Source organism: Ursus arctos, unplaced genomic scaffold (assembly GCF_023065955.2).
Source record: "Ursus arctos isolate Adak ecotype North America unplaced genomic scaffold, UrsArc2.0 scaffold_10, whole genome shotgun sequence".
NCBI classification, from domain to species: domain Eukaryota; kingdom Metazoa; phylum Chordata; class Mammalia; order Carnivora; family Ursidae; genus Ursus; species Ursus arctos.
This window is the reverse complement of record NW_026622764.1, coordinates 66734036-66761024: the sequence shown is the minus strand read 5'-3', so window position 1 is coordinate 66761024 and position 26989 is coordinate 66734036. Positions and strand designations below refer to the sequence as shown.

At 38.5% G+C, this 26989-nt stretch overlaps 2 protein-coding genes across 4 annotated transcripts in view; one reads left to right on the top strand and one right to left on the bottom strand.

Moving 5' to 3' along the window:
* ZAR1L (zygote arrest 1 like) overlaps positions 1–13495 on the bottom strand; it is a 63672-nt gene extending 50177 nt beyond the window's left edge. For 2 of the 3 annotated variants that reach the window (XR_008958294.1, XM_026493104.4), the window contains exons 1-3: positions 11113–13495; positions 10525–10617; positions 8888–8962 (exon numbers count right to left, since the gene is read on the bottom strand). Coding sequence is in view for 2 of the 3 variants with exons in the window: in XM_026493104.4 (XP_026348889.1) it covers positions 8888–8962; positions 10525–10617; positions 11113–11844 (900 nt within the window). In the remaining variant the exon portion in view is untranslated. Of the gene's footprint in view, positions 1–4247; positions 4566–8887; positions 8963–10524; positions 10618–11112 lie in introns of those variants that run through there. The other variant, XM_026493101.4, reaches the window with a different exon arrangement.
* The window catches only part of BRCA2 (BRCA2 DNA repair associated), a 60560-nt gene continuing 47020 nt past the window's right edge, over positions 13450–26989 (top strand). The window contains exons 1-9 of the mRNA XM_026493107.4: positions 13450–13708; positions 14467–14572; positions 16834–17079; positions 22997–23105; positions 23737–23783; positions 23876–23916; positions 24105–24216; positions 24979–25028; positions 25269–25380. Of these exons, the coding sequence (XP_026348892.2) occupies positions 14506–14572; positions 16834–17079; positions 22997–23105; positions 23737–23783; positions 23876–23916; positions 24105–24216; positions 24979–25028; positions 25269–25380 (784 nt within the window). The 5' untranslated portion in view covers positions 13450–13708; positions 14467–14505. The remainder of the gene's footprint in view (positions 13709–14466; positions 14573–16833; positions 17080–22996; positions 23106–23736; positions 23784–23875; positions 23917–24104; positions 24217–24978; positions 25029–25268; positions 25381–26989) is intronic.

Below are 26989 nucleotides of genomic sequence, written 5' to 3'. Positions count from 1 at the left end.
AGAGGTGAGGAAGCTACACAAGTTCAAAACCAGCAGAGGTGGGTTCGTGAGGTTTGAGGGAAGAAGCCAGCTCCATAACATAAAAGTGCAAGGTGGAGCTGTAAGCACTGGTGTAGAAGCTGCAGCAAGTTACCCAGAAGATCTGCCTAAGATAATTCATGAATGTGACTATACTCAACAATAGATTTTCAATGTAGACAAAACAGCCTTCTATTGGAAGAAGATGCCATCAAGGACTTTCACAGCAAGGAGGAGAAGTCAAGGCCTGGATTCAAAGCTTCTCTTGTTAGGGACAAATGCAACTGGTGACTAAATTGAAAACAATGCTCATTTATCATTCTGAAAATTCTAGGGCCCTTAAGAATTATGCTAAACTTACTGTCTATGCTCTATAAATAGAACAAAGCCTGGGTGACAGCACATTTGTTTATGACATGTTTTACTGAATATTTCAAGCCCACTATTGAGACCTACTGCTCAGAAAAAGATTCCTTTCAAAATATTACTGCTCACTACTCGGTGTTATATGCAAATAATGAATCATGGAACACTACATCAAAAACTAAGGATATACTGTATGGTGACTAACATAATAAAAAATTATTATTAAAAAAAATTACTGCTCACTGACAATGTACCTGGTCACCCAAGAACTCTGAGACATACAATGAGATTAGTGTTCTTTTCATGCCTGTTAACACATAATCCATTCTACAGCCCATAGATCAAAGAATAATTTTGACATTCAAGTCTTATTTTTTTTGGTTATTTTAGTTTTTTTCCATCAAATTATTTTATTTTTTTTAAAGTTCCATGATTCATTACTTGCATATAACACCCAGTACACCATGCAATACATGCCCTCCTTACTACCCATCACCAGCCTATCCCATTCCCCCACCCCCCTCCCCTCTGAAGCCCTCAGTCCATAGTCTCTCATGTTTCATTCCCCCTTCTGTTTACCCCCCTTTCTTTATCCCTTTCTTCTCCTACCGATCTTCCTACTTATGTTCCATAAATGAGTGAAACTATATGATGATTGTCTTTCTCTGCTTGACTTATTTCACTTAGCATTATCTCCTCCAGTGCCGTCCATGTTGCAGCAAATGTTGAGAAATTGTTTTTTGATGGCTGAGTAATATTCCATTGTATATATGGACCACATCTTTTATAATAATTTTTTATTATGTTAGTCACCATACAGTATATCCCTAGTTTTTGATATAAAGTTCCATGATTCATTACCTGTGTATAACACCCAGTGCACCATGCAATAAGTGCCCTCCTTAATACCCATCACCGGCCTTTCCCAATCCCCCACCCGCCCCCTCTGAAGCCCTCAGTTTATGGACCACATCTTCTTAATCCAGTCATCTGTTGAAGGGCATCTCGGCTCCTTCCACGATTTTGCTATTGTGGACAGTGCTGCTATGAACATTGGGGTGTATATGGCCCTTCTCTTCACTATGTCTGTATCTTTGGGGTAAATACCCAGTAGTGCAATGGCTGGGTCATAGGGTAGCTCAATTTTTAACTTTTTAAGGGACCTCCACACTGTCTTCCAGAGTGGCTGTACCAACTTGCATTCCCACCAACAAGGTAGGAGGGATCCCCTTTCTCCACATCCTCTCCAACAATTGTTTCCTGCCTTGTCAATTTTTGCCATTCTAACTGGCATAAGGTGGTATCTCAGTGTGGTTTTGATTTTAATTTCCCTGATGGCTAATGATTTTGAACATTTTTTCATGTGTCTGTTAGCCATTTGTATGTCTTCATTGGAAAAGTGTCTGTTCATATCTTCTGCCCATTTTATGATTTATTTGTTTCTTGTGTATTGAGTTTGAGAAGTTCTTTGTAGATCTTGGATACCAGTCTCTTATCTGTAGTGTCATTTGAAAATATCTTCTCCCATTCCGTGGGCTGCCTCTTAGTTTTTTTGACTGTTTCCTTGGCTGTGCAGAAGCTTTTTATCTTGATGAGGTCCCACAAGTTCATTTTTTTCTTTGTTTCTCTTGCCTTTGGAGATGTGTCATGAAAAAGACATTCAAGTCTTATTAAGAAATACACTTCCAACTGCTATAGCTGTCATAGACTGTGATTCCTCTGATGGATCTAGGCAAAGTAAACTGAAAAATTTCTGAAAAAGATTCACCATTCTAGGTGCCATTAAGAACATTTGTAATTCACAGGGTGCCTGGGTGGCTCAGTGGGTTAAGCATCCAACTCTTGATTTTGGCTCAGGCCATCATCTCAAGGTCATGGGATCAAGCCCTACATCCCAGCTCCACACTCAGCATGGAATCTGCTTGTCCTGCTCCTTCTACTCCTCCCCCATGTTCTCTAAATAAATACAATCTTTAAAAATAACAATGAAAAAGAGCATTTATGATTCATGGGACGAAACCAACAGTTTGGAAGAAGTTGGTTTCAACCCTCATGGATAACTTTGAGGGAGTTCGAGACTTCAACAGAGGAAGTAACTGCAGATGTGGTGGAAAAAATAAGAGAACTAGAATTCAAACTGGAGCCTGAAGATGTGACTGAATTGCTACAATCTCATGATAAAACTTGAACAGATGAGGAGTTGCTTCTTATGGATGAGCAATGAAAGTAGTTTCTTGCAATGGAATCTATGCCTGGTGAAAATGCCATGAAGATGGTTGAAATGACAGTAAAGAATTTAGAATATTGCATCAACTTAGTTGATAAAATAGCTGTACAGTTTGAGGATTGACCCCAATTTTGAAAGAAGTTCTACTGTGGGTAAAATGCTATGAAACAACATCACACGTTGCAGAGAAATCATTCATAAAAGGAAGAGTCAATGGATGAGGAAAACTTCACTGTTGTCTTAAGAAATAAGAAATTGCCACAGCCACCCGAGTCACCCTAATCAGTCAGTTGGCAAGCACCACCCTGATCAGTCAGCAGCCATCTACATCAAGCCAAGACCTTCCTCCAGCAAAAATTACGACTTGCTGAGGGCTCAGATTGTGTAGCATTTTTTAGCAATAAAGTATTTTTGAATTATGTACATTTTTTAATAATAAAGCTATTGCATACTAATAGACCATAGTATAGATTACAGTATATGTAAACATAACTTTTACATGTGCTGAAAACCAAAAAATTCATTTGACTGACTTTACTGAGATACTCACTTTATTGCGGTGGTCTAGAACTAAACCTGCAATAGCTTTAAGATATATCTGTAATTTGCCCACAAACGTAGATCTACCACACCCAGGATTTGAAGTTAGGTAATCTGACTCCAGAATATGCTCCTAAATCTTATACCTCTCAATTCCTTCTGCCCCCTAGCTCAAAGTAGAAATCTAAAAGTCATTTATTTCTGCATCATCCACTTCCAATACTGTATCATTGCAACATTATCTTGAATTGATGTACTTCTCTCCATCTCCACGGCCATCACCCTTGTCTGAGCCATCATTCTGCTTGTGCATTCTGGGCTTCCCCCCAACAGAGGGAGTTTGTGTTTTTTTTTTTAAAGAATCTGACGTCACAGTCTTAACTGAAACTCCTTTATGAGCTGCCACATGCCTGACCATGGCCAAAAGAACCTTTTGTGACCTGAGCCCTGTCCTCTCCAGCCTCTGTCCCACATTAGCTTCAGAGGCTCCTATTCCTGGGACATGCCAAGGATGTGGCCCACCCACTCAGAGCCTTTGCCCTTGCTGTTCCCTTGGATCAAAACCATCTCCTTTTCTCCCAGCTCCCTCCATCCTGCAGGTCTCAATTCTGCTCCCTTACCCTAACCACACTATCTAAAAATTCACTCTATGATAGCACTCTGTTTCCTTCACAGCACTTACCACATCTGAATCTGAGAAAAAAAAAATGTAAATGTAGTTCAAGCCACGGAGCAAGTTCGAGTCCACATGGGTTCAAATTTTGGCTCTATGCTATGATCTCTCTGTGGCTCCCTCTCCTCATCTGTTAAGAAACGGTATAGTAGTTTCTACTTAATATGGCTGCTGTGAAGAGTTGCAATCCCCAGCACATAATAACTGCTATTTAAACATTTGCTATAATTATTGAAGACAAGGACCTTGCCCCCTGATCATCTCTATGTTCCCAGTGCTTTAGAACACGCAGCTGATAAAAGTTTGTCAAATGACTATTGTTCCTCTTCATTTTTCCCTTTATGTAAGGGACAGTATCCCCTATTTCCCAGCACCATATGGAGGTTTTTACCCCGTGATCACAATTAATGTATCTTCATGGTCTATTTTACATGCATTTATTTTATTCTACTCACATTGTACAATTGTTATACAACCTTCAAAAAGTACAAAAGCCTAATCCATTTTCCAATATCAGCTCAAAGCTAAGTTGCAAAAAAGGAACTGTACAGTAAGTTACAAGGAGAGTTGGGTGTCCTGTACAATTCATACTGCCTGTCACATGATGTATTTAAAGCTGTAAGTACTGCCACAGGAGAATTTCTTGTCTTTGCAGCGACCACACAGTTCCTGTCGATGAGGCCTCCTTAGATCAACGTGTCTTTTCTTTTGAGGACAGGAACAACGAGACTTTGAACAGGTCTTCAGAAAACAAGGAACAGTTTGGACACTAAATAATTAAATCAGTGTTTCGAATGTAATCCTCAAATCAAAATACTTCTCCCCACCACCCGTATCTCTCATATCTTCATCTTCCTTTGAATTCTATAAGAAGTCTGGGACCAAGTTGCACAAAGCCACTCATATCCTTTTAAATGCCATGCATTTTTCAAGATGAAGAGCAAAGACGATATTTAAGAGAATGCTGCTAAGCCAACCAAGAAGATCTAATGTGAGAGAAAGATTTTAAAAGAGTTTATAGTGTCTTCATTAATGGGTTTTTACATCTGTAGCCAGGTGGGGCTGAGGGGCAGTGAGTGAGTATTAAGTGATTTGATTATCTAGGCTGGAATATTTGAAAATGCTAGAGCAGTGATTCTCAACCAGCTGTATTTTACCAACCAGCCGACATCTGGCAATGTCTGGAAATGCTTTTGGTTGTCACAACTAGGGGAAGGGTTCTACAGGAGTTAATTCTCTTTTCTCTCCAGACATGCCTAATCTTTACTATAACTTAGAGTATTCTTAACCATTATCCCATTCTGTCTTCTGATAAATAAAAACCACACCCTATGGAGACTGGTATATTGCCCTTGTCCACCATCCCAAACCTGCTAATCTTTAAAACTGATCATCACTGCTCTATTTTCTGCATATGACCACAGCTAAAAAGAATAAGTTTTATATTTTAAATTGTGGAAACAGGCATTTTCATTTTGCAAATGAAAGTCTTAAATAGGATTTATGAAATGCTGTACTACGTTTATCTCTTCCACTCTTCCAGTGACAAGCATGCATCCTTGTAAGAAAATTCTAATAGCTAATACATGGTGTTTATTGTATGCACTTTATATAAATTCATTTAATCCTCACAATACTCTTATTGTGGAAGAAAAGCCTCAATAAAAAAATAAAAATCAGTATGTACTCTAAAGGTAGGTTTCTGTTTTTGGCAATAGTGGACTAGGTAGTTCTGACCAAGCTTCTTAGGATAACTAGAAAAGCTGAGCTAAAGAAAAATAACTTTTTAAAAGAACAATTTGAAGGCACTGGAGAATTATCAAAGCATTAGAGAAAGAAACCCAGAAATGGAGGTTAGCCTGGTATTTGGGACTATTTCCTCTCTAAAAGTCTCCCAATTCCAGAAGAGGTTAAAGACAATGGGAAGCTGAAAGTAAGTTTGACAAGTTGATGAAGCTAAGGGATAATTTTAAACGCCCAAATGGAAGATACCTGGTAAACAGTTCAGGTTTTGTGTTGGGACACTGAAAGGCTGCAACCTAAGAATAAAGATGAACCAAGAATTGACCCAGGTTTCACAGATGCTGAAGCCCAGCTTCAAAACAACTCAACCCTGATTAGAAAATAGCAATCTAAACTGTTGGTGTCTCTAATCTTCCCACCAGAAGCAAACAAATCTCTTGTGAAGGAAGTTACTATGATAGGCCTCAAATTATCACTATAATTCTTCATATTCAATACGTAGGACTCAATCAAAAATAACCATATGAAGTATATGAGGAGACAGAACCACAGAAAATGAAGAGGATAGCAAGAGAACCATAGGGCATTAAGTTAATGGAGTCACCTAATACAGATTTTAAGATAATTATGCTTAATACATTCAAAGAAACCAAACTGATATTTTCAGCTGAGAACTGGAAGTCATTTTTTTAACACATAATAATTGTAGCACTGAAAAACAGAATAACTGAAATCAATTCAACAGATGGATTTAATAGCAGGTTGGAAATAGCTAAGAATTACAGAAATGAAGGACCGTTTAGTAGATGATAAGAAAACTGAAGCATGGAAAGACAAAAGAAATATAGAAAAGAGCATAAAAGGCATAAGGGAGATGGTGAAAGGTATAATATGAGTAACCAGAAGAAAGAGAAAATGGAGGCAAAAGTACTATTTTAAAAGATAATGTCTGATAACTTTCCAAGAGAGATAAAAATCTTCAAGCCACAGATTCAAGAAATGCTATGAATCCCAAGTAGGGTAAACACAAAGAAACCACAACTGGGCTATAATTGTAAAATTACTGAAAACCAAAGCAGAGAGAAATATCTTAAAAGCAAGTAGATTTAAGAAGGACACCAAGAACAAGAGATATTACTTCAAAAGAGCTGCAAAAATATTAATAGCCAACTTCACAAAAACAATGAAGGTCAGACTCTTAATGTGCAGAAAGAAAACTACTGCCAACCTAAAAATTCTATACCCAGCAAAATAACCCTTTAAAATCCAAAACAATGTGCCACCTTCAGACCTGCACTACAGTAAGTATTAAAACACAGGGCACCTGGGTTAAGTGTCTGACTCTTGGTTTTGGCTCAGGTCATGATCTCAGGGTCTTGAGATCGAGCCCCATGTTGGGCTCTGTGCTTGACAGGGTGTCTGCTTGAAGATGCTCTCCCTCTGCCCTTCCAACTACTCTCTCTTTCTCTATAAAATAAAAAATAAAATAAAATAAAATAAAATAAAATAAAATAAAATAAAATAAAAAAAATAAAATAAAAAAAAATAAAAAAAAATAAAATAAAATAAAATAAATAAAATAAAATAAAATAAAATAAAATAAAATAAAATAAAATAAAATCTTTTAAAAAATATTAAAATGTATTCTTCAGGTAAAAGGAAAGCAGCCCAAGATACAGATAGGACCTAAAAACAGCAGAAAGGAAATATACGTAGCTAAAGCTAAATGAATGACTATATAAAATAACGTCTTGTGGGGCGCCTAGGTGGCACAGCGGTTAAGCGTCTGCCTTCGGCTCAGGGCGTGATCCTGGCGTTCTGGGATCGAGCCCCACATCAGGCTCCTCCGCTATGAGCCTGCTTCTTCCTCTCCCACTCCCCCGCTTGTGTTCCCTCTCTCGCTGGCTGTCTCTATCTCTGTCGAATAAATAAATAAAATCTTTTAAAAAAAATAAAAATAAAATAAAATAACGTCTTGTGAAGTTTAAAGTTAAAATATACAACAGTAGTACATAAATTAGGATGAGGTGATAAGGAGTTAGAGCGTTCTAAGTTCACTGCATTGTCAAGGAGAGGTAATATTCACAGTTTATGTAGACTTTCATAGGTCAAAGAATCATGTTGTAATGTCTAAAGTAACCACCAGAAGAACAATAAACAATGAATAACTACCAAGATAGTAGAGATGGGGAATCATTTTTTTAATTAAAAAGTCAATTCAATTGCACACAAGAAAAATGAGTATAAGACAATAAAAATATATTTAAACCCAATTTATAATTATATTAAACATAAACAGACTGAGAATGTCAGACTAGAAAACCTAAAGGTAAATCATTTGTAAACCACTAGTTTTCTTTGAATATTTCGAAGTAGTACAAAAAATATTTTTAACTAAATGAAGGATTTAGATTTTTAAAAACTCTTGATTACAAAACCCAACTATGTCACAATTCCCTGAAATTTTTAAAAAGGTGTCTCCTGCAAGCTGTTTTAGATAAGATCTCATCTAATTCTGTGACTTCCTGGACGCTGGAAGCACCATAAAATCTGATCATAGTTCTAATATTTACTATTTGTCTAAACTTGAGCAAGTTATTTTCTTATTGAACTTTAGCTTTCTGGTCTGTAATGCGGATAACACCTACCTCAAAGTTTAGATTGTCTCACGTAAAGCACTTAGCCCAAAGTTTTGTACAAAGTAAATGCTTAATACAGGTTACCTATTAAGTTACTACATCCATATGGAGTTGTTGAAACACTACATTGTGCACCTGAAACTAATATAACACTGTATGTTAACTAACTGGAATGAAAATAACTTAAAAAAAGTTGCTACATCCAAACTACACACAGGGTGTTTGAGAAACAATACACATAGCCCATACATAAACACACCGTATAAAGCAACTTTAAAGAGTCAATCTTTCACCCCTTCCTACATCCCCCCAAAATCTAGAATTTATCTAAAATATAAAAATTCAAGGTATAGGAAACTTAACACTCCTATGCAAATATCCAATTTTTTTTAAGATCTAATTTATTTATTTGACAGAGAGAGACAGCCAGCGAGAGAGGGAACACAAGCAGGGGGAATGGGAGAGGAAGCAGGCTTTCAGCAGGGAGCCTGATGTGGGGCTCGATCCCGGGATCCCAAGATCCCAGGATCACGCCCTGAGCTAAAGGCAGATGCTTAACGACTGAGCCACCCAGGCGCCCCGCAAATATCCAATTCTATCCAACCCCAATATTTTGCCACAGAAGCTTCTACTTAGGAATGGCGACATTATAGATATAATGAAAGTGCTCTACATGCTTACCTGACATTGGATTGCTTCTACTCGGTAAGGGTTAAAACTCTTTTGGCATTTGCAACATAGTTGCTTGAAATAAACCTAAAGAGAAATAAGTCTCTTTTTTTATACAAGATCATATGTACCTTAGGCTCTGAGTTCTTAGTTTAAGTAATCCAATCCCCCACTTTGTGCCTTGCTTCTGCCCAACCTCTACTCTGAGGTCTTAAGCTCTTTTGGTGCTATCGGTCACTTTTCCTCACTCTTTGAACCTCAGTTTCCTTACCTGCAAAATCAAGATACTACCACTTATTTTCTATAATTCTGACAACTACCCAATAATGTACACAAAGTACCACAGTAAAAATCTTCAATGGGAAGTAGCTATTATAATTTTATTCATGGTGTGGGCTGAACCCTTGACCTTCTCCTTCTGTCCTAGTCTATAAGCCTCCACTTTTTCATTTTCTCATTATTTCCCCACCTGAACTTCAAATTATTTGTAGTTACCCACCCATACATATTCTCAACTCTGTGCATTTTCTTGTGCACATTTTCTCCCTGCTTTACTTGACGAATTCCTATTTATCCTCTGAAATCCTGCATGGACATCATGATGCCTTCCCTCCGACATGGTAATCATCCCCCTCCTGTTATTTCTGCACCACCTCCATGCCACTGGGGCCACTGTGTCTACCACCAAATTGCATTTTATCTGTGTCACTCCTAGGAGAATAAATTTCTTAAGAATGAGTTCTAGGTCTTGTTCTTTGTAACCTCGCATCTTGGAGTGTTTTAATTAAACCCTATTGTTTTTCTTCTGGCAAAAGAGGAAAGTAATTTTAGTATAGTTTAAAAATCTCCAGGGTCTAGTCAATGGCTAGTATGAAAAGTCAAGCTTTCACTCAGGTCTTAACACACCTCCTTGCCCTCTCCTTCTATTGACTATTAGCCAGAAAAGCAGTATCTAAAATGTAGAAAGCACAGGGGACTCAAACTCAACTGCTTGCTGAAGTTAATGAAATAGACCAGATGTAGACTATTGCAAAATGAAGTGTGCATGCCCAGTGAAAGGAGCTAGAAGCTGCTGAGCCCCAGCCCAGTGTCTTCACACTGAAATGAGAGTCTACAGTGACCAGAGTCTAATCAGGGAAATCTGAAAATGCAGATAGTGAAATCTTTTCCAATCTTAATATGTTGACAACTAATTCAAATTAAGGGGGGAAACTGCTGAGCCTAAAGAAGTCTCTCCAAGGCTAACCTTTACAATAAATTATTTCTCTTATTGCCCCACCTTGTGGACAGACCATGGAAATTTCCAGGAGCTAAGGCCCAAACAGGTTCAATACACACCAACTAAGAAATAAGTATATACAGTTCCACCACACACAAGGAGAAGAGTTCAACTAAATAACCTGAAATTTGGTTCAAAAGAACTACCAAACCAAATGTAACACCAGGTTTAAGAGCCTCAGGAGTTCATGTGGACAGTCCAAATCAGTTCAGTTCAAAACATTACCTAAGTATCTATTAAGTGCCTGGCACTAAGGATGCCAAATGAATGAGAGAGCGTTATGGTCATGCTCCCTCAGGAAACACTCCCCCTCTATTTAACATCTGTGTCTGCCCCATCCTCCTCCCACATCTCACCCATTTTTACTTACCTTATTAGTTCCAGAAATGCACCAAACATAAGCACTCTCCCATCTGGTCTTACAATCTTTACAATGAAAATAGCCATATTTTGGTTCCAAAAACTGCAGATAAGGGGGAAAAGTCTTTTACAATCTTGGGGGGAAAAGTCAGATCCTCTTTCCTCGTGGCTTCGTATAAAAAAACAAAAAGCCTCCTTAACCTCATTCGTAGCTATTCTCAAATCTACCACGCTAATTTAGCATCTCATCTTTCAAGGATTACTCTGGGATTCTCATTGTTCCCATCTCTCATACTTTTCTAATGTTCTTTCAACAATGCCACCAGCACAATCTCCCCTGAATAAAAGTCTGATCATATATTTGACAGACTGGAAACCCCATTTTATCTCATTTCCAACAGCAGTGGCTGCCAGACTTTTCACATGCTTAAAGTTGGCACCCGATTTTACCAAAAAGTCACAAAATCTATAGGCCATGTAAATCACGTTTTCAGAAGAGAAAGCGAAACAAGATTTTGCTCTGTTGCCCCAGAAATGGAAAAGAGGAAAGAAAGCATGAGGCTAGCTGAGGACTGAGGACAGGGAGGAAAAAGTTCACCTGGAAACTGGGTTTCCTGAGCAGATCTGCTCCGCCAACTCCCTGTGCCTGCTTGCTCTTCCTTTCCCGAGGACTTGAGGCATCTTCCTCCTCCAACTCATCGTGCTGGTGAAGTTCCTCCTGTTTATCCTCTTCCAACCTTGGCGTTGGTGGTGACTGCTGCTGCTGGCTGGCCTCAGGACCCAAAAGCGCCTTCCTCTCCTGGTCTTCCTCCTCCCTCTGCAGTTGAATCAAGCCCTTACGGCCTATCACTGGTGAATAGACTCCCCAGGCTGACAGGGGTGCCTTGTGGCCCGTGCTCCCCCAAGGGGAGCGGCTGCACAAGGTGCGAGGCCCCAGGGAGCACTGCACGGACTTGTCCACCCGTGGGCTCACCTGCACGCCCACCTCCCTGGTGTTGGCCTTAGAAAGCCGCAGGCTCAAGCTGGGGTTCATCTGGGAGAGAACTGCCTTAAGCTGCGCCCTCTTGTAAGGGTCCATGCAGTAGTCGGAGGCATTTGCAGGCACCAGCAACCCAGGCCTGGCCAGGAAAGTGGGGGGACCAGTGTTTCGCCTCCAGTTGGGCTGTTTGTGTTCAGAGAGTCCTGGATGGCCCAAAGGCATTGTATTCCCATAGCCCTGGTACAAGCCATAGGGAACACGGACAAAGCGCTCCATCAGCTCACCCGGTGCCCAGGTGCAGCACAATATCCCTGGGGGGTTTGTTTGTCTCGTTTTGCCTTCCACCTTCATCCACCCCTTCTTTTTCCCCCTGATCAAGTTGTGTAGGTTCACTCCAAGCTTCTCCCTTTATTTCAGATCCTGATGGGAGCTGCTGCCTATTACCCTAATTAAAGGAGGACAGGAGATCTGCCTGCCGACAGAGGTCTGATTTCCACCTGATACCAAATTGCTCTTCCCTATCACTTCAATTCACTGTTCCTGGATCATTTTCAAAGCTGTTTTTCATTTCTGACTTCTTACTCGCACATATGCTTTCATTAGCAAGTCACTCATGTATCCCATAGTAACTATTTTAGAGATCCTGTTTTAAAGCATATAGTAAATCAAACGCAAGTAGTAAGTTATTTGAGCAACAAACTAGAAGAGTGTCAGGAAGTAAGTGTACTACGGCAGAGCTAATGAATATAAAGACCCTAGAACCGCAGAAGCAAGGAGCATAACCTTATGGGGGGAGGGTTGTATATAGTGTGAGAAAATGTATTTCAGAAAGTTGTACGGCATGCCGACAGTTCTCATTAATTCACTCCTAGTGAGGATCCCTCTCCCAAAAACGTGAAAAAAGCAAATTACTTTGATTTAGAGGGTAAATAGAAATTCAATCACAGGTTAAGTATCTGAAAGCAAAGGGACTTGAAACCTGGGCCTTGTTACCAGGCAAGTTACCTAGCCAGGTGATTTGATTTCCCCATCTGACAACACTAATTTATAGGATTGTAAGATTTAATGTGGTATTACCTATAAAGCACAAAATAGAATAACTCCTAAGTATTCGGTAAGTGGTAACTATCACAAGCTTTAGTATCTGTATCGCTAAGGCTTCCTGCCAAAGCTAGAGAACGATCAAACTGAAATGACGCCTATGTAACCATAGAGACCACTCTTTCTCTAATCCAAGGTTCACTGTTTACTCTCAAGAGCTTTCTGGAAGCAGCAAGGTCTACGAGCAGCTCTCACTCCACACCAGTTCAAAGCTTTCTAGGTTATACAACAAACCTGAATTAAGCTTCGTGCTACGCCATGTCACAGGCCCTGTGAATGAGAACAAATTCCCTTGTCCCAGGGCGACTTGGAGACAAGCACAAAACGAGGTGATTAGCACCCCAAGAATGTAAAGGATGCTACGGAAGCCAGCAGAGGGTAGTACCTAACACTGCAGGAGGTTGAAGTGGTTTCACAATTTTTCAAAGGGGCAAACAGGCTTAGAGGGCTCGAAAACCTGTTACCTAAGAGCAACACGCGGACTAGAACTAAAGTCCTGTGGCTTCAAATCTCCTTTCCACTCTGCAGAGAGCGCGCAGCAGGGAAGGCAGTCAGCCACAACCACGGACCACTTTGGGGGACCACCTGCCGTAAGGTCAGAACAAAGGTCTTTCAAAGACCCCAGTCCCTGTCGCCCCGCGGGCCACCCAAACGTGAGGTGGAGCAGAGAGAAGGGGGAGGAGTCGGGGAGTATAACAGTGCGCGGTCACCCCCGGCACCTCCGCCTCGTACTCTGAAGGCTCAGGGAGAAGAGAACAAGCACCCCAGCTCCCTCCTCACGCGGTTCCAGGCCAACTGTCCAGCAGTCGAGCAAGGACTTGGCTTTCGCCACACAGAGTCGCCAACTAATCACCCAGACCCTGACTTCCGGGTGGCACGCACGCTGCGTATTACGTCACGGCGTCACCGCATGACGTGTCGGGAGAGCGGGCTTTTGGCGCGAGAGTCTGAAATAAGGTCCGCGGAGGCGGAGCTGCTGGGGCTCGGGGCTTTGGGTGTAGTCCCAGCCGTGGATCGCCGCGGAAAGGATCCTGCGGGTCAGCTTTCTGATCGAAGTGCGGGCGCGGTTTTTGTCAGGAATCTCCGGCCAAAAAGAGCTGCACCACCGGAGGCGGTTAGTGTTGGCTGGGTGGAGACGGACGGGCCTGTCTCCCGCGGTGTGAGGCGGAAGGAAACTCCCCCCCCCATCCCCATTCCCTAGGTAGAAGCCGCGGCCTCCTGCCCCCGACGGTCTCTGCCAGTCTCGCACCCACCGGGAGAAAGGGCTGAAGGTTCGGCCCCTCGGCTAAGCAAACTCGAGCCCCGCCCTTTCCCTGGAACTCCACTTCCCAACTTCGCGCCCCGCCAGCCGCCCAGGGTTTGCCCCTTAGCTGTCTCCGATGCCCCACTGTGAAATTTCCTTAATTGGAAGTACGATGAAGTTACTTTAACGGAATATTGTAATTTTAGAAGATGTTTCACAGCTCCTGACACTATCTCCCTTACTTAGCCCCCAGGCAATTGTTGTATTATGAAGATTTACTGATTTGACGCTGCCAAAAGATATTTATCTCTAATAGGACCCTCGTTGACTGCGCACCCCCTAGCCACACGTGACTAGTTAATTAAAACTAAATAATATTTAAAATCCCGTTCGCTAGTCATACTTGCCACGTTTCGAATGCTTAATGTGGCTGGTGGCTACTGTTTTGGACAGCACAACTATAGAATGCTCCCATCATCGCAGTGAGTTCGATTATTGTCCCAAAAGATAGGACCGAGGTAAATAAACAATGTAAGTTTAGGCAAGTTTACCTACTTCTGATTTTACCTCGGAGTCGATTAACAAGGACTGGATCCCTGTTAAGTGTCTTTTGGTGTTGTCTTTTGCAGAGTTATTTATCAAGCATTGGAGTAATATTGTAGATAAAAATGCCTATTGGATGCAAAGCGAGGCCGACTTTTTTCGAAATTTTTAAGACGCGATGCAATGAAGCAGGTATTGACAAATTTTATATACATCGATCCTTTACGTTGAGAAAATGTTTTCAGAAAAATATGTAACCGTGCATGCTTGCTGAGGAGAATCCAACACGTAACGTTTTTGTTTTCACTATCAGTTGTTCCGTACGGGGTCATAAATCCAGTTAAGAAAATGATCATTTACAGTCAACGAAATGATAAGTGTAGAACCCTGGGGATGAAGAGGAGATAGGCCTCTTGATTAGCAGTAGGAAGAACTGTTTTTAAAGCACAGAACTTTTAGCAAATCTGAAGCATTGGTAATGTTATTTTATATCAGAAGTTGTCAAACTTTAGTCTCAGTCTCCTTACACTCTTGAAAATGATTGAGGTCTTCAAAGAACTTTTGTTTATGTAGGCTACCATATAGAAATTAAAACTAAGAATTTTAAAAAATGTTTATTAATTCACTTAAAAAATAGCAAATCTATTCCATATTAACACAAATAAACATTATGAAGAATAACTGTTTTCCCCCAAAAAAAGAAGAGTGGCACTGTTCAAATAGTTTTGCAGTTCTCCTTAATGCTTGACTTAGTAGGAGATAGCTGGATTCTCATACCAATTTCTGCATTTAATCTGTTGCAGTATCGTGTTTTGAGAGAAGTATGTAAAGAAAAGTCAGCCTCACACAACAATGTAGTTGAAAAAAGGAGTATTTTAATAGTTTTCAGTTAATTGTGTATATCTTTGATAATATGCCAAAACTTGACAAGTGGTAGCTTTAAGAGTTGCAGTATGGAATCAGAAACCATATCATGAACTTTTCATTCCCTTTATTACATTTAATTCTATTACTCTTTCTTGCAATTTGAATAAATCTTTTATCTGTATTGTAACATGAGGCACTGATCATTTGGAAATGTCAGTGTTCTGAATTACACAGATATTCCATATATTGACACATTGTATTAAACTATAAAAAATTACATTCATTAATTTGCTGATATCAGGAAAGATTAGGAAGATCATCTTTTAAGATTAGGAAAATGTCAAGTTTACAGGGGCTAATAAATTTTAACGAAATTCTAATTCCCATTTAAAAGCTCCTATTTGGGGTACCTAGGAGGCTCAGTCGGTTAAGTGTCTGACTCTTGATCTCAGCTCAGGCCCTGATCTCAGAGTCATGCGTTCAAGCCCCACATTGGACTCCACACTGGGTGTGGAGCCTACTTTAAAAAATTTTTTTGAAATAAAAAAATAAAAGCTCCCATTTTATCATTGGCAGAAAACTTTTTTCTGCAGTGACAGGCTCACTTTATTTTCAAGAAAATGTCTACCAAATCACCCAACTCAAAATGACTTCTTAGTTGTTCTTTCTAGTAAAAATGGCTTTCCATGAAAAAAGTGTTAATTCAGCTCCTAACTCGTCACGAGTGCTTTTTTAGACAACTATTGTACTTAAATATACAAAAATGCTTTATGCGTACTTTCATTTTGTCACAGAATATTAAAAAGATGTGCTCAAGAGTTGGGCTTTATAAAACTAATTTTTACTGCTTCATTAATGATATTTTAAGTTGGACTGGCTTTTTGGTTTGGTTTTTGACAAGTGCATGATGTGAATACAATTACTAGCACCGTTTATTGCCACTGCCTTGACTCATGCAAAGATGTCATCAGTTTTACCCATTGGGGGTGCAAATGTCAACATTGTGAAAAAGAGAAACAGTGCCTTAGTATTATTATGAAGATCGTTTTTACCTTATGGACCTCCTGAAATTGTCTTGGGGACTTCCCCACCCACCGCAAGCCCCTCCACAGACCACACATTGAAAATCAGTACTTTAACGGTGGATAGATCATAATAGAAATTTTGTCCTTTCTCTTTAACAAGGACTTTTTTAATTCTATTTTATTTCTGAGTCTACATGTTCCTGTACCTATAGATTTATCATTTCCATTTATATTCTCATTGTAATTAAATTGTATCTGTGGAATGCATTCTTAACTAGCAATGACTTTGTCTCTGAATCATGAATATAGGAGAAAGAAAACTTTAGAAAAGCTAGCTAATATAGTTAGGAGCAATCACCTTGCAACTTTTGTAAACTCTTGTTATACCTACTACAGATTGAAAGGAGAACAGGTTAATGATCTTGTTTCATTAATACGCTTTAACAAAAGTAATCTACAGTCAAAATCTCAAGCATCCTTTTCTTTATTATGATTTTTACAGGCCCATGAACTTACCTGTCACTGATTAAAACCAAAATGGAATTTTTATTTTTCTTATAGATTTAGGACCAATAAGTCTGAATTGGTTTGAAGAACTTTCTTTAGAAGCTCCACCCTGTAATTCTGAACCCACAGAAGAATCTGGATATAAAATCAATTATGAACCAAACCTATTTAAAACACCACAAAGGAAACCTTATCATCAGTTGGCTTCAACTCCAATAATATTCAGAGAGCAAGGTCTAATTGTGCCAACGTACCAACAATCTCCTTTAAAAGAATCAGATAAATACAGATTAGACTCAGGTAAGTAATGTGGTGCAGTAAACTAGGGAAAAACATGAACCAGAAATTCAGACAAACCTATGTTAAAACGCCCAGCTCTGTTGTTAATTGTGTCATGTTGGTCAAATCAACCTCTTCCGCTCACTTTCCCCACCTGGAAAATGGAGATGGTGAACATAATGTCTGATAAGTTTGGATTAAATAAAATAACACGGGTACTTAGTGCTCCTTTTCCTCCTGCCTTTGATTAATATATCCTGCCTAGTGAGATTTGTTCAATTATGTCTTTCCTGTACCAAAAAAAAGTCAGACTTGTTTTGATGTTAATTGAATAAACTATTTCTGCAGGTTATCACAAAGGACAGAGATGGTTATTTTTATCAATTTTCTTTAAATGTCTTTTGACTTGGTAGCTGTTTCCGTGGCATACATGCCAGATATTCCAGTCAATCATGTAATAAGGTTATATATTCAGTCATTCAAATGTTTGTTACCTATTTAAGTGACATATTCTCCCTTTCTTTGGAGCATGATTCTCAAGAAGGGGAATTAACAGTAGACAGAGAACAGTCTAAGATTGAATGTGGTTCGTGTGAGAAGCAAAGTACAAAATGTACAATGAGAGTTGAGAAGAAAGAGCATAAATAGGTTTGGGAGGAATTAGGGAATGATTCATTTGAATTAAACCTTGAAGGATAGGTGAGATTCAAAAATTTGAAGATGGCATAGAGTAATAATGTACAAGACTGAGGGGAAAACATGAGGAAGATGATGTAGATTGTTAAGAGAATGTTAAGTAATTCAGATTGTTTGGAGTGTTGCATGCCTAAAAGAGACCAATAAACTTAACCCAAGGCTAAAAAGAGCACATAAAACCAGGTATTGAATGCCAGACTTAAAAAACTGAATTTATTTGATAGGTTGTTGAGCAGAAAAATCCCACGTAAATTTGATCATGCTACTTCCAGCCTCAAACCTTTGATTACCTCCTTTTGCTTTCATGATAGTATCTTAACTCCTTAATATGATTTACAAGGTTCTTTATAATCTGGTCTCTTATTAACTCATGTCTCATGCTGCCATAATCCCCCTCTCACCCATCCTAAATTTGCCATTCATTCATACTGAATTTCTTTTTGAAACCACCTTGCTCTGTGGCTCTTTATACATTGTTACTTCTGCCCAGAAGTTAGTTACTTCTTCCTACCTCTTTATCTAGCTAACTCATGCTCATCTTTCAGGTCTTGACTTATCTATCTGCTTCTGGGATGTTTTCCCTGTCACACTCATTTAGCTTCTAATGGAGGAGACTTACATAATCAATTATAGTGGAATAAATGCTATGAAAAGGGAAATTCATGGTACTAGGAAATGCATATACAAAGAGGATATAGTATGGGCAAAGGTTTTCTTGTATGTTTTGGATACCAACAAAGTGACTATTTTGTAAAAGTGTATAGAATAAATGAATATTTGTTTTGCTTTAGAAAGCCTAATAACTGGGACACCTGAGTGGCTCCATCAGTTAAGCATCCAACTCTTGATTTCAGCTCAGGTCATGATCACAGTGTCCTGGGATTGATCCCCGCATCAGTCTCCGTGCTCAGCAGGGAGTCTGCTTGAGGATTCTCTTTCCTTCTACCCCTCCCCCAGCTTGCAGGCACTTGCTCTCTCTCTCCCTCTCTCTCAAATAAATAAATAAATAAATCTTTAAAAAAAAAAAAAGAAAAGAATGCCTAATAACTGGCAGCTATCTTTGGAGATGTGTTTTCAAAATGTGATTCCTGGATCACGAGAATCTCCTGAAATGCTAAATGAAAGAAGATTTCAGGCCCTACTCTGAATCTACTAAATTAGAATCTCTAGAAATAAAACCCATAAGTGTATGTTTTAAACTAATCGGGTGATTCTCATGGAAACAAAGACTGAGGGCAGGGAGATCAATTAGACCTATAATGGTCCAGGTGGTAGGGGGCCAAGTGCCTGAATTAGAGTAATGGTAGTGAAAGCAGATATGGAAGATAGAAAGTGTTAAGACCCCACAGTAGCCTAGACCTGAAGATTTCAAAGAAAGGATCAAATCACAGATTTAGAGCATAACTAAGGATATAAGGGTGGTATTCATTGACATCGTAAGCACTGGAGATAAAACAGGTTTAACAGGGAAAAGGCTTCCGCGCGCCTGGGTGGTTCAGTTGGTTAAGCATCTGCCTTTGGCTCAGGTCATGATCCCAGGGTCCTGGAATCGAGTCCCACATCAGGCTCACTGCCCAGTGGGGACCCTGCTTCTCCCTCTGCTTCTGCCTCTCTCTCTCTCTCTCTGTCTCATGAAAAAATAAAACCTTTTAAAAAAGGGTGGGGGGAAATGCTTGAAAGGATGAAAAAAAAATAGGTTGAGTTTTGAACTGCAATTTGGGGCAGTAATAGGGTATTAAGGTGATGTCCTGAAAGCTTTGGGGAATATAAGACTGAAACTAAAGAAAGACTACAGGCAGGAGAGAAAACTATCGGAACCAACTATATTTGAAACATGATAAAGTCATCACATGTAGTGAGGCAATTGATTATGATGAGGCCTAGGATAGAGCCTTAAGGAATATTTAGCAGATGAAATGCAGAACACGGAAAAGGGAATCATTCATTTAATATTTCATGCTTACTTTGTGCCTGGCAACTTGCTAGGCATTAAGGATACAAACATGAATTAGATGGCTTTCGACTTTTAGGAACTCAGTCTAGTATAGGACAAAATATATAAATAAATACACTGGTGTACTATATGCTATAATAGAAACATACACAGCACTATGTTGTGGGCATAGTAGAGGGAGCAGCCATCTATTTTAATATGCTCAGGAAATCTCTGTAAACCAGTTTGTGCTGAATCTACTGAATCTTGAGAAGACCTACCTAGAATCACTGGTTTATTCTCTAACCTGTTAGAATTGTTCTATCTATAATAAGGGAAGGATAGGAATGAATAAGGCTACTCTGGACTTGCTGCAAGGGAATTAAATTTTTTAAGGTTATAGTGCTTAAATAATTCTGACTGTAGTTTCCCGATACCTTTTGTTTTTGTTTAGTTTAAATTCAGCATTAAAATGTAAGACTTAAGCTGTTTTTTAACCTACTTGTTTAGTTCTAACATCTATTGTTTTAAAAAGAATTATCCCTAAAATTTCATAAGGAAACGTGCTATGTCTGCTTCTCAGCAGTCCTTACTTCTCCATAAAATCATCTGAGTTTATCTCACCATTATTCAGCCTATTTATGGGATTCTCAGGTTACCTGAGAAATGTTGATTTGGGTATGAACTTATTTTTGCCTGGTTCATGGTTTTTACTTCTTATTTTTTACATTTGGGTTTTTCATTGCTAAGCCAATACTGATACGTTATTATTAACTGAAGTCACTTGTTTATATTAGGGTTCATTCTCTGTATCAAGTCTGTGGATTTTCACAATTATATAATGTCGTGTATACGCCATTACAGTATCCTACAGGACAGTTTCACTGCCCTAAAAATCCCTTGTGTTCCACCTAGTCACAGCCCCCCCACCCCCACCCAATCCTGGCAACCACTGATCTTTTTATTGTCTATAGTCTTGTCTTTTCAGAAATGTCATTATAGTTGGAATCATACAGTATGTAGCTTTTCCAGGCTAGCTTCTTTCACTTAGCAATGTATGTTTCCTCTACATCATTTCGGGGTTTAATACCTCATTTTTTTGTTTGCTTGTATGGTTTTAAAGATTTTATTTATTTGAGAGAGAGCACGAGTTGGGGGAGGAGCAGAGGGAAAGGGAGAAGCAGACTCCCTGCTGAGCACGAAGCTGGACGCCGGGCATGATCCCTTCCAGGACCCAGGATCATGACCTGAGCCAAAGTCAGACACTTAACCAACTGAGCCACCCAGGTGCCCCATAGCTCGTTTCTTTTTATCACTGAATAATGCTGTATATGAATATACCAGTTTGTTTATCCGTTCACCTATTGAAGAACATCTTGGTTGCTTCCAAGTTTTGGCAGTTATGAATAAAGCTGCTATATCATGTGTAGGTTTTTGTGTGGACCTAAGTTTTCAACTCATTTAGGAAAATACAAAGGAATATGATTGCTGGATCTTATGGTAGGAATATGTTTAGTTTCATAAGAAACTGCAAACTGAATTCCAAAGTGGCCACATCATTTTGCTTTTCCATCAACAGTGAATGAGAGTTTTTCTTGTTCCAAAACCTCATCAGCATTTGGTGTCATCTTTGTTTTGGATGTTAGCCATTCTATTATAAGTAGTAGTAGCTCGTTGTTTGGTTTATTTAACTGCAGGGTTTTTTTTTTTCCCCTGATTAAGATCTTTGTTAAAGTGAATGGGGAAAAGGTGAAATTTTTAAAAATACATTTAGATACTTTTAGTATCTTTAACCAAAAGTCTCATTAGAGAAGGAGGTTGGTTATTTTGTCAAAGTGGGGTTTTTAACTCACATGTATATTTGGCTTATTAGTGATTATGTCTATTTCCTGTTACTTGAGAAATGAAAATATAATGCAGTGTTTTGTCTGTGCTACTACAAATAGTTCTCAGTTTGGTCTTTGCCTTATTTTATTAACACTGATACAATTTATTTTTCCCAAAACTTTTCTAAGTTGGTGATTATAGGATCAGTTACAGAAACTATTGTTTTAAAACTATTTTTACGAGTAATAATAAGTGCCTTGAATGCTGTATTTGTGATACAGAAAATAGGAATATTGAAAAACAATAGAAGGGATTTGATAGAGCCATATATAGCTTTAGAAACCCTGAGCATTACTGCTGCGACAGTAGATGTGTTCAACAACAGAAGTGTTTTCTAATCATTGCTAATACATTCAGCCAGGAATTGTGGCATGACTGTAACATCAGACATTGATTGTAGTTGCTAAGGATACAGTGATAAATAAGACAAGATCTCTACCTCAGGGAGCTCACATTCTAGTAGGGAAAGCAGGAGTGGTGTATGATAAACTCTGCAGGAACATATGGCAGCAGCAATCACTTAATCTTATGTTACGGATCACTTAATTTTTCCAGAGGAAGGAGTTTCAAAATGGAAGCCTGAAAGAGGATATTCCAGATCAAGAGAAATAAAGAGAGAGAAACAGTTTGTACAAAGGCCTAGAGTGAAAGAGTGCATTCTTACAAGATATGCAGGTGGTTGGGTATGGCTGAAAAGTAGAATGTGAAAGAATGTCATAGAAATTAAGAAGTCAGATCATGAAAGTCCTTGTTACTCGGGAATTTGGGGTGTTTTTGTTGTTGTTGTTGTTGTTTGTTTGTTTTGACAGATTTTCAGCAGTGGGTCAGATTTGGTACCTTGGTAGGTTTTTAGTAAATGTCTTTTTCTTTACTCTTATCTAAGTGCATGTTACTTAATCATAGAACATGTAGCACTCTGTTCTGTATTCCACTTGTGTGAAATTTCAAAAAATTTCTCCTGCTATATTATAAACTCTTTAAAGTTAAAGCTGTCTTGAATTGCATTTCCCTAAGTGTCCTATGTATATTATATACTTGTTGAATGGGGGCAGACATCCTTTGAGACATCCCCTTTTGGGAGGAATCAGCAAACTGAGAAACCAGTTCAGACTAAACTCCACATACATTTTCCTTCCCAGTATAGATGAGACTTTTTGTTTTTAAATACTTCTAGAGGTGCGGTGGCTCAGTTAAGCATCTGACTTTGGCTCAGGTCATGATCTCCCAGGTCCTGGGAGGGTTAAAGCCCCGTGTTCAGGTCCATGCTCAGCAGGGAGTCTGCTTCTCCCTCTCCCTCTCCCCTGGTTGTGCTCTTTCTCTCTCTCTCAAATAGTAAAATCTTAAAAAAATAAATACTTTCAGAAAATGAAAATTCGCAATCCAGAGCATAAACATCCTCACTGCATTCTTGTACTCTTTCAGGAAAGGATATTGCCAATAGTAAACACAAAAGTTGTTGCACAATGAAGTCTAAAATGGATCAAACAAATGATGTTACCAGCCCACCTCTAAATTCTTGTCTTAGTGAAAGGTATGATGTGTGATATTAAAACATTTAAATAAATATTTTCCTACATATGCTATTTGTTTTATAGAAATGCATCTAATTTTCATGCTAATATTTTGACTAAGAGCCTGAAAGAGGATCTTCTATTTTTAAATAATCTCCTTTTAGGTTGAGTCCTTTAAAACAATAATTTTTACATTAGAAACATTTACTTTGTTTTTCTTATAATGTTGAATTCATTGGTTTTTGTATACGATTAAGTTTTTAAGTTACAAAAATAATGATGAAAAGCAATGCCCTTGACATAGCAGCTTAAAATCAATTATCTGTGTACTTTGAATCATTTGAGAGAATACAATGCTTTTATAGATTCGCTTTACATAATTTTTAAATTCAAAACATGCAGTTCCTAGGAGCTGAAATTTGTGAGTACTTTATGCATTACTTTCAGTGGACATTTAAATATAATTTAGTAGTTACTTAATTCTTAGATGTTTGCTTTTTAAAAAGTAACAAAATATTACAAAGTAGTGTAAGTCTAATAATTGATGTGACGGAAAATCTTGTTTTTTAATAAGATTCATATTTTGTTTCTTCTTGCCATTTCTGTTATCTTTGAATAATCTGAAGGATTTTTGTCTTTTTTCCATTTTAGTCCTGTTCTACGATGTGCACATATAACACCACAAAGAGAGAAGTCGGGTATGATTAAAAACAAGGCTTTTTATTTCTAGAATACTCTTAAATTTTAATAAATGTAAAACTTACTAATTTTCCCCTCATTTTACCCCCAGTGGTATGTGGAAGCTTATTTCATACACCGAAGCTTATGAAGGTAAATATTCTGCCTGCTTTATTTTTATTGTACAGTAATTGAGAATTTGATAACAATGTCCTACCTTTGCCCTGAAATTTACAAATGTGTACCTATAATCTCATGTAGGCATTCAGTAAATGATAAATGAAAAAATACTCTTAATCATCAGCGCATTTCTGTGAAATAAATATTTTCTTTATTTCTAGGGTCAGACACCAAAACGTATTTCTGAAAGTCTAGGAGCTGAGGTGGATCCTGATATGTCTTGGTCAAGTTCTTTAGCCACACCACCAACCCTTAGTTCTACTGTGCTAATAGGTAATACTAGCAAATGAGTATTATGTAAGACAGTAGCTGATGTTGATACAGTGTCATCTCTAAGGCTTCTGACAAAAAGAATATGTGAAAAGATAAGTAGTGATTAGAATAGATAATACTACCTTTGGGAAATGCGTTAGTAGTTCAGAATAATTCTACTTAGTATAGATTAGGACAAATCACAAGTACCTTAAGTGGTGTTCTGGGAGTGGTATTCTATAGGAGTCCATTTATAGGCAAACCAGGATTTTTTAAGTTATTATTCTAGCAAAAATCCATTCCATTTTGATTTCTCTTTAGCTGGGAATTTAACTTTTTTTTGTTGTTGTTGCTTAGATTAAATAACAGAGGTGAAAGTATGTTAAAAAGTAAGAAGTATTTAACATAAAATACACGTTTAGACAGTATTATTATCTAAATAAATGCTAAAGTCTACAAGCTTTATCTTTTGAGTCATAACCCCATAGCTCCATCTGATTTCCTAAGTCTTTGTGGATAGTATCACCCAAAGTCAGGGTCATCAAACCAGTTTCTTAGAAGCGCCTTATGAGTGGTACTAAGGAATGGAATGTAGTTTATGTTGATTGACATATGCTCAGGTCATTTCTAATGACCATACTTGAGTCCATTCATTTTGTTTCAAATGCATCATTTACTCCAATAGTGTATGTGTCTTGTCTAACAAAAAAATACTTAAGTTTTCACATAACTTTAGTGTATGGTATATTATACAGTATTGATAAATTGAATTTTTTTTAATAGTCAGAGATGAGGAAGCTTCTGCAGCTGTATTTCCTAATGACACTACTCCCGTAAGTAAATATGACAACTTGATTATGCTGTCGCAGTTGCTTACAATTTTAGAATGCCTTGAGAAATTATTTATATTGCATTTTTTCATTCCTTAATTTATGATTTATCTAAGCCTTTGAGAAAGTCTCTAAACCTGATTCTATATGTGATTTTCTTGACTTCATATGAAGTAATTCTAAGTTGAATATAAATGCAATGAGAGTTTTTATACTAGTGACTTTAAAATATAACTTTTGCAGATTTTTAAAAGCTGTTTTTCTAACCATGATGAAAGTCGGAAGAAAAATGATAGGTTTATCCCTTCTGGGCCAGACAAAGAAAACAAAAATCAAAGAGAAGCTAAAAGTCAAGGTAAGTCCTTCTGTTTAATTGAACCGCTGTTTTTAACTGACATCATTGAAGTATTGCTCTTCCTTTCTGAAAGTGAAAATACATTGTTTTTCCTTCTTAATTACTGAACATACTGTGCGTAGAAGCTAACTTGATTTATTTTTTAAAAGCATTGTATTTATTTGAGAGAGAGAGTGTGGGAGCGAGAGAGGACAAGGGGGGCAGGCAGAGGGAGAGGAGCAAGCAGACTCCCTGCTGAGCAGGAAGCCCAAAGCAGGGCTAGATACCAGGACCCTGAGATCATGACTTGAAGCGAATCAGATGCTCAGCTGACTGAATCACCCAGGTGCCCTGAAGCTAACTTGATGTAAATGAAAATGTTTAATCATGGTAAGGTAATACTAAAGATGCTATTATAGGGGCAGCTGGGTGGCTCAGTCCGTTAAGCATCCAACTTTTGGTTTTGGCTCAGGTCGTGATCTTCGGGGTCCTGGGATCCAGCCTTGTGTTGGGCTCAGCAGGGAATCTGCTTCTCTTCCTCTCCCGTTGTGCCTCCCCGAGCTTGTGTGCACTCTCTCTCTCTCAAATAAATAAATAAATCTTTAAAGAAAAAAAAAGAAGCTGCAGTTGTGACACAAAAACAAAACCTACAGCTCAAACCTTACAGAGGTAGGAATAAAACTAATAGTTAACAAAATGTGAAGGCCTTCTTTTCTAATTAGAAAGTAATTAGGGTTTCAGGGGTACCAAAAATTACCTAATCAGATCATTGGAATATTGCATTTTTCAGGGCACCTGGGTGGCTCAGTCGGTTAAGATCTGACTTCAGCTCAGGTCATGATGCCAGGGTCCTGGGGTGGAGCCCCTCGTTGGGCTACCTGCTCAGTGGAGAGCCTGCTTCTCCCTCTCCCTCTGCCGTTCCCCCTGCTCATGCTCTCTCTGTCTCGCTCACGCACACTCTCCCTCTCTATCTCAAATAAATAAAATCTTAAAAAAAAAAAAGGAATATTGCATTTTTTTCGTATATGTGTAAGTCTGTAAATGTGTAGGATTGGATAACTGTGTGTGTATGTGTGTGTAAAATCATATTTTACTCTGTTACTGTAGGGCCACAAATTTTTTTTAAATTTATTTGTTTATTTTAGAGAAAGAGAGCATGGGAGGTATAGGGAGGGGCAGAGGGAGAGGGAGAGAGAATCCCAAGCAGACACCTGATGTGGAGCTCCATCTCAGGACCCTTAGATGATGACTTGAGCTGGATGCTTAACTGACTGCACTATCCAGGTGCCCCAGGCCACAAAATTAATTTGGAACATCTGGTTTGATAAATCTTAGAATGTTAAATTGCATATATATATAGTAAGATTGAGTGAGTTTTAATTGTGCAGAGCTGATAAAGGTTTTTAAGACCGGAGTATGAATAAAAGTCTTTGGGGACATTGGAAACAGTCTTTACCAGAAAAACAGTAGAAGGGTGGCACTCCCTCCCTCCCACCCCTCCAAAAACAGCTAGCACTCAGGATAACCCTTTAAATACTACCTTATGTGTTATTTGGTATATATAATTTCTATGAGAAAGGTTGCAAGAATAGTACAAATTATGTGACTGTATTTTGAAATGTTATTAATA